At 40.8% G+C, this 15126-nt stretch overlaps 1 protein-coding gene across 1 annotated transcript in view; it reads left to right on the top strand.

Annotated features, from left to right (window-relative positions):
• The first annotated feature begins 314 nt into the window (after nt 1-314).
• lmf1 (lipase maturation factor 1) overlaps nt 315-15126 on the top strand; it is a 560127-nt gene continuing 545315 nt past the window's right edge. The window contains exon 1 of the mRNA XM_052021392.1: nt 315-615. Within this exon, the coding sequence (XP_051877352.1) occupies nt 315-615 (301 nt within the window). The remainder of the gene's footprint in view (nt 616-15126) is intronic.

Genomic DNA, 15126 nt, shown 5'->3' on the forward strand with positions numbered 1-15126 from the left:
GAAAACTGAGAAAACGAGTGTTGAGAGTGGGAGAGACTGAGAGAGCAAAGGGAATGTCTGTGGTCGGATGAGAGGTGATGAATGCCAGTTAATCTGCCTGGAAGAGTGCAAATAGAGGGCGTTGGATGGGGGTAGGAGAGAGAAAAAGAAATGCAAGATCTGGGGAGATCCAGAACACTGCAGTTGCTGGAAATCTGAAATAAAAGAGAACGCTGGAAATACTCAGCAGGTAGCATTAGTGGAGAGACAAAAACTGAATTAAAACTGGCCTTTTCTGACAGAAAGAGGAAACATTGTATATCTGAAGTTGTTAAATGCAGTATTCAAACATAGCAGCAGACACATGTAACACTAGAGCAAGTGAAACTTCCTCCAGTCCCGCGCTCGACGGCAGCGGCGGACCGCGCCTGCGCGAACGGACAAACATGGCGGCGCCTGTGGCGGCGCTGCGAGTGCGGCGGGCGGCTGGGCACCGGGGGCAGGAGGATGGGGCGCCGCAGCCCGGCAAAGGCGGTCAGCAGGAGGGGCACGGCGCACCCGAGGGCGCCGGGCTGCAGCCGGGAACCTTCTGGCTCACCAGGATAGTTCTGCTGCGCTCCATAGCCTTCATTTACTGTGAGTGAAATGACGGGGGAGGGCGGGGTGAACGAGGGAGAATGAGGCACGGGTGTAGGGACCCCCCCATCTCCACTCAGGGTCCCCTCCCCCACCCCACACAGAGAACCCCTCCCCCCCCTTCCCCACAGAGTGACCCTTCCCCCCCCCCACACACACAGGGCCCCTCCCTCCCCCCCGCCCGCCCCACACAGGGACCCCCCCCCCCGCCTCCTTGCCCCCCCCACACAGGATCCCCTCCCTCCCTCCACCCCAACACAGGATCCTCCTCCCTCCCCATTCCCCCCTCCCTCTCCTCCCTCCTCCCCCCTCCCTCCTCCCCCCTCCCTCCTCCCCCCTCCCTCTCCTCCCTCCTCCCCCCTCCCTCTCCTCCCTCCTCCCCTCCCTCCTCCCCTCCCTCCTCCCCTCCACACACCATCCCCACCCAACTCCTCACCCCCACCAACTTGCCACTCCCACACCACCCCCCAACCCTCCACCCCAATACTCCCTCTCCCTCACTACTCTCCAACCCTACCTCCAACTCCCACCCATCCCCCAACCCCAATCCCCAACCCTACCACCCCCTGCCTCAACTCCACCACCCTTACCCTCCACTCCAACTCTGTACCCCCACCATACCCACCCCCACCCAACTCTGCACCCCACCATTCCCCATTCCCCACTCACCCCAACTCTGCACCCCACCATTCTCCACCCCCTACCCCAACTCTGCACCCCCACCATTCCCATCCCCCACCCCACTCTGCACCCCCACCATTCCCCACCCCACACCCCAACTCTGCACCGCCACTGTTCCCCACTCCCATTTCCACTAACCCACTCCCCCATTACCCCTGATACCACCCATTCCCTACCCCACACGTGACCCACGCTGCCATCACGTTGGTCTGCAGGACCCGTTTCTTCTGCAATATTCCCATGTGACAACCTTACATTTCAGAGAGTTCTCCCCCACTCTCTTGCAACAATGAAACTTTTAATTGGGATATTTAATCACAATCACGTTTCTCCATGAGGGAGACGTTTACGGTATTCCTGAAAACTTTTTTTAAAGCATTTTGCTAGTTGTTTCGGAATAAAAACAGAAAATGCTAGAAACACCCAGTGGGCCAATCAGGAGAGAATAACATTTTGGGACAGTGACATTTCATCATAACTGTGTGTTTGTTTTTAACTATTATATCATATCTTCCAATTCAGCAAAAGGCATTTACACCTTAACTTTAATTTTCCTATGATTATTATAATTGATATCTCAAACTTCTACTCATTAAAGGTCTTGTTCTGTCACAGATTACTTGTTAATCCTTGGTTTTGCTTGACTTTCGTCAGTTCTATTCTTGTCCCATTGAAGTTAGCTGTCCTTCAATTAAGTAGTACAACCTAGTTGCTCCTTCTTCATTACCAATTTCAACCTTATTATTACTGTTTCCCAGGTGTTCTTCCACTGACACTTGGCCCATCTCACGTCCCATGACTAGATTCAATGATGCATTGTTCCTTGTTGGGGCAAAAATATAGACCAAGGGACATCTGAGCACAACCGCTCCGCCCCTTGTTTATCCTTTATTCTAACACTATTAAAATCAATAGTGAAACAATTGATTATTAATGTCATTGCTCTACAGTTCATGGTGATACAGGACAGAAATAGGCCCTTTGGCCTGCCATGGCCATGCTGACCATCAAGTACCCAGCTACACCAATCCCAGCAAGTGCTCCATAGCTTTCAATGCCTTGATGATACAAGAGTTTATTAAATGTGACAGTACTAACCTCCACCACCACCTTGGGTACTGTGTTTCAGATTACAACCACCCTCTGGGTTTAAAAAAAACCCTCTGGGTTTAAAAAAAAGTTCTTTCTTTGACACTAGCCTTAGTTTTGTCCTCCAGCTTTGGACGCCCATTATGGGGAAAAAAGTTTCTCACTATCTACCTATCCTTTTGATGCCCTGTAATTTTGTATACCTCTTGTGCGTTTCCTTGCAGCTTTGAAATTTCCGTGTAGTTTTGTTCCTCAATCACCCTCTATCTGGTAGCTTATAACACTTGGAAGAGTATGGTCACACCTCTTATATTTTATCTCTATTCTTGACCTCTCAGGGATATCCTTTCTCTTCATCTTCATTAATCAGTGTTGCCATTCTGCTTTCATTTTTTTCCTTTCATTATTTTTTTCCAATATAAAGTACTCATTTGTCTTTAGTTATCGTTACTACATCGTATTCCTAAATGGCAGTTTGGACCTGTGGCTCATCAACTTTATTTGCCATACATTTTGTTTACACATCTGCATTCTGTATATTTTCCTCCCTCAAAGTTTCTTAGTCTGCTCCTACCTAATACAGTACTACACCCATCTCTGTGCACCTTATTCTTTTATTGTTACATGCTGGTATCCAATCTCGGCCAATTAAATTTAAACATTCTCCGAGCACACGAGTGATCTTCACCAGGACTGTTGATCCTAGTGCTGCTGAAGTGCACCCCACCAAACTTGAACAGAGCTCCGGCTCCACTGGGGACCCTCCATCCTGCACAGTGTCTAGCCATGTATTGATTTGAACCCCCTAACTTTTGGATTCCTATGACTACTGCATTTCAAACCTTTATTATTTTCCCCTTTGTCTCACAAGCTTTTTTTTAGACTGAAGTCCTTCAAGGTTTCTTCAGTCTCTAATAGTTTTTCAATCCATTCACTTTTCAGTATTTGGGCATTGCTGGCTGAGCTGGTGTTTATTGGCCATACAATATTGCTCTTCAGAAGGTAGTGAACAATTACCTTCTTGAACTGCTGTGGCCCTTCTGTTGATGGTCCTTCCATAATGCTGTCGGGTAGGGTCGCCTGATTTACCTCCTATAATGAAGGAACTGTTTGAGAGTGGCACACACCCTGAAGCTTCCTGCATTTAGGTTGCTGGTCACATAATGGGTCATGAATGTATCCCAGATGAGCCCCCAAATGTTTTGACTGTGACTAAGTCACTGCAGACTGAAGGCTGATAGAAGCAAAAGGTCTTTATTTATCATAGCAAGTCGGCATTCTCTTGGAGACCCTCTCAATAGAATCTTTCTGGCCCATAATATTATTGTAGAGTAGGTGGTTCCTGCTGCTATCCTCAAGTCCAAGATCTCCTGGTGGGCTGAGCTCAGGCTTTCCTTGAGTGTTTTCAGGAAGACTAGATCATCCCTTCCAGGATTGTCCAGACTTGCTGGTTCTTCCCGTCCTCTCGGAAGTTCATCCACTTACTGTTGTGAATTCTCTGTGGCTGCAGGTATAATATATAATCCAGGAAATAAACTTCCTTTCTGTCTTTTGTACATAATGCTTAAACCCTGAGTGTTAGTAATGATCATTTGGAGACTCATTTTCTGCAGTCTCCCACATGGTACAGAAATTGGAGGCAGTATACCTCAGCTGCCTTCTATGATCTAAGAAACCTAGTATTTCTTCCCAATTTCCTCTTTTAGGTATGCTTATTATTAATTTGTTACCACTGTTGAGCTGTCTCTATACTTTCCTTCTCTGTTTGCTTCTCAGTTTAATCTTTAGGTTTAAGTCAGAAAATTTAAAATTTCTATTGCTGTCTCTATACTTTCCTTCTCTGTTTGCTTCTCAGTTTAATCTTTAGGTTTAAGTCAGAAAATTTAAAATTTCTATTGCTGTCTCTATACTTTCCTTCTCTGTTTGCTTCTCAGTTTAATCTTTAGGTTTAAGTCAGAAAATTTAAAATTTCTATTGCTGTCTCTATACTTTCCTTCTCTGTTTGCTTCTCAGTTTAATCTTTAGGTTTAAGTCAGAAAATTTAAAATTTCTATTGCTGTCTCTATACTTTCCTTCTCTGTTTGCTTCTCAGTTTAATCTTTAGGTTTAAGTCAGAAAATTTAAAATTTCTATTTTTAGGCAGGAGGTTTCTTTGCTTTAAATTATCGCAAGCCACAGTGGAGACAAACTGACATCTTCCCCCACCCGAATCCTGACTTTTGCGCTCTGGTCAAGCTGTACCCCTTTGAAGTCACACTTTGTGTGACTGCTCAGTTGCTTTCTGTGAAACTTGCCTGCATGTTGTGTGCAGTTGCATTTGTATTGTACATATATGAATCAACATAAATGGTCATTTCCATCCAAATGTCTTCAAATCGCAAGCTTCTGCACTCAAACTTAGAGATCTTTGTTGTCTAAGTATCCTTTATTACACATCCCATCTAACTTTCATGATAAAGGTATAACATAAGAAATAAGAATGGGAGTACAGGCTGTTTGGCCGTCCCATGAGATCTTGGTTGATCCTCCACCACGGCATTTTCCTGCCATATTCTTCGTTCCTTTGATATCCAGAAATATATCACTCTGTTCTGAACACAATTATTAAGTCAGCTTCCATAGCCCTCTTGGATAGAGAATTCCAAAAGTTCACCACCCACTGAATGAAGAAATTTTTCCTCATTTCAGTCTTGAATGAACTGTCCTTTATTTTGAGATGATTATCCTTGGCTAAATCAGCACAATCTAATATGCTAATCTAAGTTAAAACCATTGAAATCATAATTGTTGTCCCAGGAAAACAAAATGTAAGCATTCCACAATTGCCATCTGAAGCTGCAGGAATAGAACTTACTTGGGGGGAAAGAGCCTCAAGACTTCAATCAAATGCATTGCCTATGTTCTCTCTTGATGTTGCCTGAGTTGAAAGCTCAAAATAAATGCTCAAAAGTAATTATAACTGGTTTGGATATAGTTCTGTTGTACGGGCAGTGCTGAAAACTCATGAGGTCTTGAGGCCAGTCCTGCAGAAAGGTCTTGACTCGAAATGTTGACCACCTGCTTTTCTCCATAGATGCTGCCTGGCCTGCTGAGTTCCTCCAGCATCATAGTGTTTTTCATCTAGATTCCAGCATCTACAGTCCTTTGTTTCTCTAGCCTTTTTCTAAAATAGCTTAATTTCATTAAATTGAAGTATTATGCTAATTTAGTTAATATGTAAAGATGATAAAAAGAACGTGGCGGCTGTTCATTAAAATATGGTAGTGAGTGTGTTTTCTTGAGGTGTTCTGATTTCTTGCACATCCCAAAGATATATGGGTTGGGAGTTTAATTGGCCATTGTAAAATTACCCTTAGTGTGTAGGTGAGTGGTAGAATCTGGGGGCAGTTGCTGGGAATGTGAGGAGAATAAAATAGGATTAGTGCGGGATTAGTATGAAATGGGTGCTTGATGGTTGGTGTGGATTCGATGGGTCTGTTTCTATACTCTGACTCTATCTTCAGCAAACTTACGTCAAGAGGTGAAGTACAATGTATTCATGTCTTTAATGTTGGTTGTTAATTGCTGAGGTCTTAGCATTGATCTCTAGTTACACCTTGTCAACTTGTTAATGACACGCTTGTTCTTATCCTTTATTTTCTGTTTTTTGACGGATTCTCTGTGCATGCTATTGTATTACCCTTGACCCCATAAGAATGTAAGGAGGAGGAGTAGGAATGGGTCATACATCTCCTTAAGCCTGCTGTGCATTGAATTAAAACCATGGCTGACCTGATCTTGGTCTCAGTTCTACTTTCCAGCCTGCTTCTTTTTCCTTGGCTCCTCAAATATCTATCTGTCTGTCTCACTATTGAATATATTCAGTGATTCAGTCTCCATTGGTTTCTTGAAATGGAGAATTCTAAAGACTCTCAATCCTTTGAGAGAAGAAATTCCTCCGGTATTGTCTTAAATGGGTGACCTTTATTCTGAAACAATGCTCCTGAGTTCTGGATTCCTCCGAGAAGAAACATTCTCTCAGATTTATATCGTCAAACCCTTTAAGAATTTTGTATATTTTAGTAAGATTACCTCTCGTTCTTCTAAACAATGCATACAAGCCCATAAGCTATTATCTTGTGCAGTAATATTTATGTGACATCTTATTGAATGCCTGTAAAATCCAAATGCACTGCATTTACTGCCTCTCTATTAACCACCCTGCTGGTTACATTTTCCAGGAATTCTAATGTTTATTAATCATAATTTCCCTGTTATAAAACCATGTTTACTCTCCCTAATCATATTGTGTTTTTGAATATTATACTTCTGAATATTATCACTTCCTTAATAATGGTTTCCAGCATTTACCTCAACGACAGATGTTAGGCTAAATAGCTTATACTTCCAAGTTTTTCCTCTTCTTTTTGAGTACTGATTTGTAATCTTAGATAGAATCTAGATAATTTTGGAAGAAAACATCCAATGCATCTAGTATCTTTGCAGCCACCTCTTTCAGAAGCTTGGGGCATAGATACCAGGTCCAGAGGATATGCCAGACTTTGTCCTATTAATTCGACAAGTATTTTTCTAAAGTGATATTGTTTCAAGTCCTCACTTTCTTTGGCCCCTTGGTTACCTACTGTTTTTGGTATGCTGTTAGTGTCTTCTACTGTGAAGACGGATACGAAATATTTGTTTAAAGTCTGTGCTATTTCCGTATTCCGCATTATTACTTACCCTCTTGCAGCTTTTAAGGCACCAATACGGACTTTTTCTTATATTCTATTTACACTGCCCTTATCAATTTTAATTATCTGTTGTTGGTTTCTAAAATTCATCTAATCTGAAGGCCTACTTTAATTCTTTGTAAATTGTTAAGTCTTATTTTCAATATAATGGGATCCTTACCCATGAATAGATCACTTTCCTGGTAGTGTATTTATTTCTCAATGGAATGCATATTCTTTGAGTATGTGCCATTACCGTTATACCTTTTAATCTAATTTCCTAATCTACTCTTTATCCCTATGTAATGATCTTTTTTAAGTTTAAGACTGTAGTTTTGGACTGGCTATGCACAAACTGAATGAGGAATTCACTTATGATCACACTTCACCAGTAAGATAATTAATTGCATTACCATTGTTAAACCTCATTGTTTCTTGATTGATAGTCCAACAGTATAGCAATGGCAGTGAGGGTTACAGACCGCTCCCACCAGTGTTTTCTTCTCCTTGTACTCACTTTTCTCCCTCTGAGCTTTGAGCCAAAGTCTTCTCTAATGTCACCTTTATATTGGTGCTAACTCCCTCATCACCTTCCAATTTCATTTTTCTTTCTGCCTTCCTTCTTAAAATGTCAAATACCCTGGAATTTTCAGTTGCTAGCCTTGGTCAGTTTTCAACCCTTTGCTTGCAATGGCTATTGGCTCAAATCTCTATTTGTCTCAGGAATTCATCCATCTTGCTCCAAATGCTTCATGGACTCAGGTAAACAATATTTAATTTAGACTTTTTATCATTTCCCCTTACCTTGCCTGTATTTGCTGCCACACTATTATTGTGTTTACTCTGTCTCCTCTTGTTACAGTCTACTTAAAATTGCACATATTGTTACCCTGTGCCATTATCTTGACCTTTTCCAATTTCTAAATTTCCCCTCACCTGAACTCACCACCACATCTATTTAATTTAAAGCCCTATCTATAGCCAAGTTGTTCAATTAATTCGCAGAATTAATTCCAATTAATTCTGTATTATAACAGTGACTGTATTTTGAAAGTACTTCATTGTCTATAACGTGCTTTGGGCTCCCATGGTTGTGAAAGGTGCCTTCTGTCACTGGTGTGTAAGAGAAAGTTGAGGCACTCCCTTTCCTGTGCAACAGGTGACCTTTAATAGGAAACATGCCTTGTGGGAAATCTGAAACAAAGTCAAGGAACGGTAGAGACATCCAGAAGGTCATGGAACATTCATTGGGAGATCACACTGATGTTTTGAACTTTGAATCCTTCTAATTTTGAGGATTTGTTCAATATCTGTAAAGTTGACATGTTCTTGCGACAGATGGTGCCTGACGTGCTGAGTGGCTCAGGATTTTACTTTTCCTAACTGGCTCGTTTTTGGTTTCAGGAAGTGGAAACTAAACCTTTACTCATAGGGACGAACACTAGAAAATGTGACGAGGAATTTGCAGGGTTCCACAGCATATTGGTCAAGACTAGTTTTGACAGAGTCAAAAAGGCTATGGGAGCATAATGTATGTTTTGCAATAATGTGAACTAGCTTCACCTCATAAACAATGGATGATGTGCAGAAGTTGTCTTCAAAATTTATAGCTTGGCCATTTTTACTGCAGGCACAGTATCTTCTTTTGGAGTGATCCAGATGGTGAAATTGAGTTTTCTCTCTGTCGGAAAAAGAAAGGCTTTCCCATGAGCTGTTATTAACATGAGTGACCGAAGTGTTCTATTTTTTTCTTTAAAACAAATCCTTAAAATTGTCTTGGTTCCTGGTCATACTGTGAAGACCTAAAGGTGTACAGTTGTCATCACCGTTGTCCAAAGACTCCTTCTGATTAGTGTTAATGCCCAGTTGGGAAAATAAAAAAAAAATGAAAAATTAATGCTCAGGAGTCATTAAGATTGTGTATGACCTGGTTAACCTAGGATTTTTGTACAAAACAAAAAATCAAGTTTATAGATTTTTCAGAATAGAATGAAATGGAGAAAAGCAGTTTAATTCAATTTTTTTCTGATTTTAATTCGCTTTCTTCAGCTTTGCATCTCCTATGGTGGAGAAGCTGGGTAACTCTCCACGTCAACAATGTCCTTCAGCACTGGTTGCTGAGAAGTGTGGAGATGTTTAGATATTAAGGGTTATGTGGTCAGCGCTGAGGTGAAGGATCAGTCAATATTCTTTTGATTGTCAGAGCAGGTGTAAGGGGCATACTCCTGCTTCTGAAAATCGTGAAGCTGCAGATGTTGGAAATCCAAAAATGCTGGAAACACTCAGCAGGTCAGACAGCATCTGTGGAAATAGGAACAGTTAATGTTTCAGGTCAAAGACTCTTCTGACAAAGGGACAGTTCTGATGAAGGGTCTTTGACTTGATATTTTAACACTGTTTCTAAGATACTTCATCAAGATTGTCTCTTGGTCAGAAGAGTCTTTAACCTGAAACGTCAACTGTTTCCCTCTCCACAGGTGCTGCCTGACCTGCTGAGTGTTTCCAGTATTTTATTTTGTACTCCTCCTTTGATTGTCATGTTCCAAGGAAAAGGAGATTTAATTTCAACAAGTATTAGCTTAAACGACTTTGGTGCATACATCCTGAGGTTATGGGAGCTGCTATATAAATGCAACCCTTTCCTAATGTTGACCATTTGCTTCAAAATGCTTTGTTAGCATGTCTATATAAAAACCTGCACATAAATAGAACCATAGAACACTACAGGACAGAAAACAGGCCATTCGGCCATTCTAGTCTGTGCCGAAACGTTATTCTGCTAGTCCCATTTACCTGCACCCAGTCCATAACCCTCCAGACCTGTCCCGTCCATGTATCTAATAGAACCATAGAATTCAACCATAGAACCATAAATATTCAACATTAGGTAATTGCAGTAAATCATTGGGTTGGTTCCGTACAAAATATGACTTCATTGAGCCTTTGCATTATGTTTTGACAGATTAATAATAAGAATGTCATTCAAGTGGCAGTATCTCACTCATTTGCTTCGTAAAATGGCAATATGTGTTGTACACTATAAATGCTGTGGGGACTCGGGAACCAATAACTGTTATGTAGATCCAGATTTGTAGCAGGGAGAACTGTAATGTGGCGAATATTAATTATTCAAATATAGCTCCTTATATAGTGCTTGCATATGGCAAAACTGTATGAAGAATTTGAATATTAATAGTTTCCCAAGGCTTTATTTGAGAGATAATTATAGTATTATAAATATTAATTACCAATATTAAATATAACAGATTTTAGATGCACTACAGTTACTTGCCCAAACTATTCCCAAAGCACCTCCCACACCTGTGAGCTTTACCTGTGAGAAGGACTAGGGCAATAGGTGCATTGCAACACCATCCCCTGCAGATCATCCTCCCAAGTTGTCCCCCATGCTGACTTGAAAGCATTTCTTCTTCTCCTCTGGGTCGAAATCCTGGATCCCCTACGAGCACAGTGAGAGTACCTTTAGCAGAAGGACTACAGTGGTTCAAGAAGGTGGCTGACTACCATCACCTCAAGGACTATTAGGGATGGGCAATAAATCCTGGCTTTGCAAGCAATGTCCAGATTCCAAAAATGAATATTGGAAAGCTTGTCAGGCCAGAGCTCTCTTAACATTTGCTGTCAGACCATGCCTCTCCACCTCTTCTGTCATGGTAGCACGTGTTAATATTGAGGCTTGAGATTAAAGGCCTGCTTATCTATTTGTCCGACATCCAATGGCTGTACTGTAAGGCACAAGAGCCCTTGGGGTTTGATAGTGAGGTGTATATATATATATATATATATATATATATATATATACACACATATGTACAAATGTTTCTGCCACACCTTTAAACTTGTGTATGTTGACTCTTTTTCTTTTCAGAATGTTTAAAGCACATCTTTATTTCTTTGACTTGCTGTTCCATTCACACTTGTGTTTGCTGACCTACTTTATGTCTGGGTCAGACAATACATCAATTCTAAAATTCATGCTCTTAGTAGTCTTGCCCCTCCCTGTTTCAGTAATCTCCTGCAATAGTGCATGCCTTTTGGAACCCCTGTTTTCTCCAGTTCTTACTTCTTGTGTCTGATCAAATGTTACTGTTTCACCTTTCTCTGTAATGAATATTTTTACAACTGTCGTAAATACATCTTATGTGGTTCGGTGTCAGGGTTTTGGATCCACCGATGATTGAATTTGTTTTCAAGGTAGTCAGCGCTCCTTAAATCATTATTTTCTATGCATCCAAGGATTCACACTCAGTGCCATGGGCCAGCAAAAGCATGATTTTGGTCTTTTGAGCAGCACAGACTTGCCCTTTTTCAAAACTGTCCTGTCCTGTGAATCTTCTTCATCCTTTGCCTCATCCAGTGCTTTAACAAAAGTTTTTTTTCTCCCCACTTTCAAGTGTCATGGACCGTAAACTTAGATTACAAAAAAATGCTCCTAGCTCAATTTCAAGTTCCTACGACAATATCTTGTCTTGTTTTCATTATCCCTTCTGACCTTCCTCTCTCTGTCAATTGTGAACAGCAGAGGTGTCTGTTTATGTCCCTACCTCACTGAATTCAAGGCTGACATAATATAGATCTCTTTTTTTGTCATCAACTTCATGGCTAAATCTTTGGCTGGACGTTTTCAGTCCAAGGAACCCCTTTTTTGTCTTTGGAGTTCCTTATCCACCTGCCCCGCACCCCCCCCCCCCCCCGCCACTCATTTTCCCCTCATCCTTACCCTGCAAAACCCTGGCCATTTTTCCGTCTGGTTTTATTGCCCACTGCAGATCTTTTTGTTGCAGACTGCCAGCGTGATGTTGATTGTCTCAATTTTCTCATTCTATTCTTTTGTTCTAACCTTTCCTACTTTGAGTACTTCAGTCACAAAGGGCCAACCTCAGTATTGTGATTAAACCTACTGACAAAAGCGGTTAGGGTGGTGCTGATGTTTGAAAAACTCACGTCTAACTTGTGGAGTCTGAATCCCTGCTCTCTGACACACCTTGTATTTCCATCGGGGTTACAACTCCACCACTGAACATCAAGCCATTGTTTCCCATGCAGTCACTAACTTCCCGTTCCCTGGAGACTGCTCCATAGCCCCCAATCTTGCATTTGCCAACCAGGCGCAGTCCAGTTAACTTTGCCCTAAGATCCACCATTGGGAGTGTCAAGGTAGACCCATTGTTTCTGATTGTTCTTGCCCTGCAGAACTTGTTTTTCTTACCTTTATCTCTATTCTTTCTCTCCTAGTCCCATCTCTTCCACCCCCCCACCCCCCACCCCCATTCCATCCGTAACGCTTCTGATTTCCCCTGATACTTTGGCATTCCTAGGTCCAGCTGGCTCATTTTTGCTGTGGATATCCAATACCTCTCCATCTTCATGTCCATCAAGATGGCCCAACCACCCTTCACCTAGTCCTTAAACAGAAGCCCAACGAATGCCCCTGTATCGCCACCCTTGACAACCATTGAATTTGTTCTCACATTGAATAATCTCTGGATTTAAGCTATGCCTATCTCTTTGTAGGATACATGGAACACTTCTTGTTTCAGCCTCACTGGGTTCCTCCTCTCAACTTTTTTTCTGTTACATCGATGACGATCAGTTTCACTTTCTGGTCTTACATTGAACTCGGTAGTTTTATTACCTTTGTTGCCAATTTCCTCCTTGCTCTCATCTTCACATGGTCCACCTTCAGCTCATCCCTCCCCATTCTTGACCTCGCCTTCTCAATTTGACAGGCTGGATTAGTGACTAGTATCTTCTGGAAGCCTAATGACACCCATAGTTACTTGTACCACACTTTCCATCAAGGATCCCACTCTGTTGTCCCAGTTTGTTTGTCTCTGCTGCATCTATTTTGATTTGCACCTCCTCCTAACTAATCATTCATTATTTACTCATCATTTACCACTCTCTATCACTTTGTGTTTTCATCCCTTTTTCACTTTCTTTTTCTGTCCTTTCCCCAATTTTCCCTTTAGTTCTCCCTTCTTCTGCCCCTCATTGTCTCTCAAAACTTTCCTCAGTTCTGATGAAATGTTGTCAAACTGAAACATTATTGTAGTTCTCATTCCACTGATGTTGCCTGACCAGATGTGTTTCGATGAAGTAAAAGTTCAGACTGTTGCTATGCAAAATAAACATTTTATGATTTTAAATGGATTAAAACTCCTTCACCACTCCAAAAAGACTGGACAATTTTAAGTTGTATAATAGCATTGTGCAGTGAGGAAATATGAAGGCTGATTGTTTTCAGAGTTAAGTTCTTCCACACATATCAGTAAGGTAGTCATGACTCAATTTATGCAAATATTTTACTAAAAGCAAACCTCAGAGCTTATTGGATTTTGCACCTGACATGCATTAAATTGAATGTTTTGCTGAATATATATATGTTCTTTCCTTTCTATCTTCTTGTATACTGCAACTGGAGGATTTGGTGACATTTAATTTTAAATTGTAGCCTTCTGTAATCCTGCACTCAGAGTCATTGCATAGGTAAAACTTTAAGCTATCAACCACACAACTATCTCTGTATTTTATATCAGTTGAAAGAACAATGGCAGTACACATACTGCATACAGTATGTAATAAACTAGTTTTACTACTGTACTTTTTAATGAAAGGTTCTGTCTGTTAAAAAGAACCTTTCAGCCAATACAAAACAGGAGTTGTTTGCTGATCTTCCATGCAAGTTAATGGATTCTATTAATGACTGACACCTCTTTGTGTAGGGTCGGTTACTGCAGATAAAAATCTTTTTTCATGACTCCCTTTTGTGTCTCTTTCCCATGTTAACAAAAGAGCCTGTAAAAAGGTCTGAATAAAAAGAAAGCAGGCTTGTGGAAAGGTGAAAGTGGCAGGAACAATTAATGGAACTGACTGCTCATATTGAGGATCCATGGTTGAGCTTGAAAATATCTATAAACGGGAACAGTGTAATTGTAAATTAAAGGATGATTATATATTTGCTTTATAAAGGAAGTTGAGACATTGAAGAGGAGAATTTGTTGGAAAACAAAATTATTTCTCTATGGGTAAGAAAAGATTTGTTTTATATGAAATGGTTATGATTAATCAATATGATTCTATTTCCTACTATATAGAATGTATTTTAATACTCTAGGTACTAATCTATTTGGATTGTATTTCAAACTACCTCACTGTAGTCTCTGATGTATAGCAATAGAATGCAAGATGGTAACTAATAGTGCAGGATGGCTTTTAAAATTGAAGTACATAATTCTTATTAACACTCTGAGTTCTGTTATTGAATAACCTTGTGGATGGAATCTGTAACTGGTTCCTAACTAATGTCTTGAAAATATGGCAAAATGGATCCAACTTTGATCCTCTCAGTTCTTTTTTTTCTCTTATATAAAATTGCCATCTCTAAGTTTTACGCAAAGCTTTTGAATGCGTTGTATTTGCCCATCTCCTAAGTTGTTTGTTTTGTCATTCTCTCTTTGGATCTCTTCAGGTTTCACTTTTCCTAAACTGCTAAGGGTTTTGATATTTGGCACTTTGGCACTCTGTTTTTATCCTTCTCAGGCTTGTTGAAGTATTATTTACACAAGTTGTTCTAATGTCGCTATGGTTCATCTCACTGGCAGTCCCTAACCTGGCTCTGTTCCCACCTGTTTCAGTGAATCCTTACAATGCCTACAGCGACTTCTCCTTCAATCTTGCATGTTCACATTTGGGCTTCCAGAGAATCTGTGTTTTACCTGTTGTGTTTCTTTTCTGGATACATTCCATAAATAACATGATTCCAAGTACAGCAATGAGTAAATTCTGAAATGAACAGCATAGTCACTTTTACATTGTAAACAAATGCAGGAACCAGTCTGGGCTCGAAGGTCCTGTGGGTGGAAATAAGAATTTTTAAGGGAAAGAAGTCACTGGTATGAGCTGTCTCTAGGCCCCTAAGACTTACTACAAAGTATAAATCTTGAAGTAATGGGTCTTGGAAGAAAGGTACTGCAATAATCGTGGGCAACTATAATCTTCATATAGATTG

Source organism: Pristis pectinata, chromosome 8 (assembly GCF_009764475.1).
Source record: "Pristis pectinata isolate sPriPec2 chromosome 8, sPriPec2.1.pri, whole genome shotgun sequence".
Classification (NCBI taxonomy): domain Eukaryota; kingdom Metazoa; phylum Chordata; class Chondrichthyes; order Rhinopristiformes; family Pristidae; genus Pristis; species Pristis pectinata.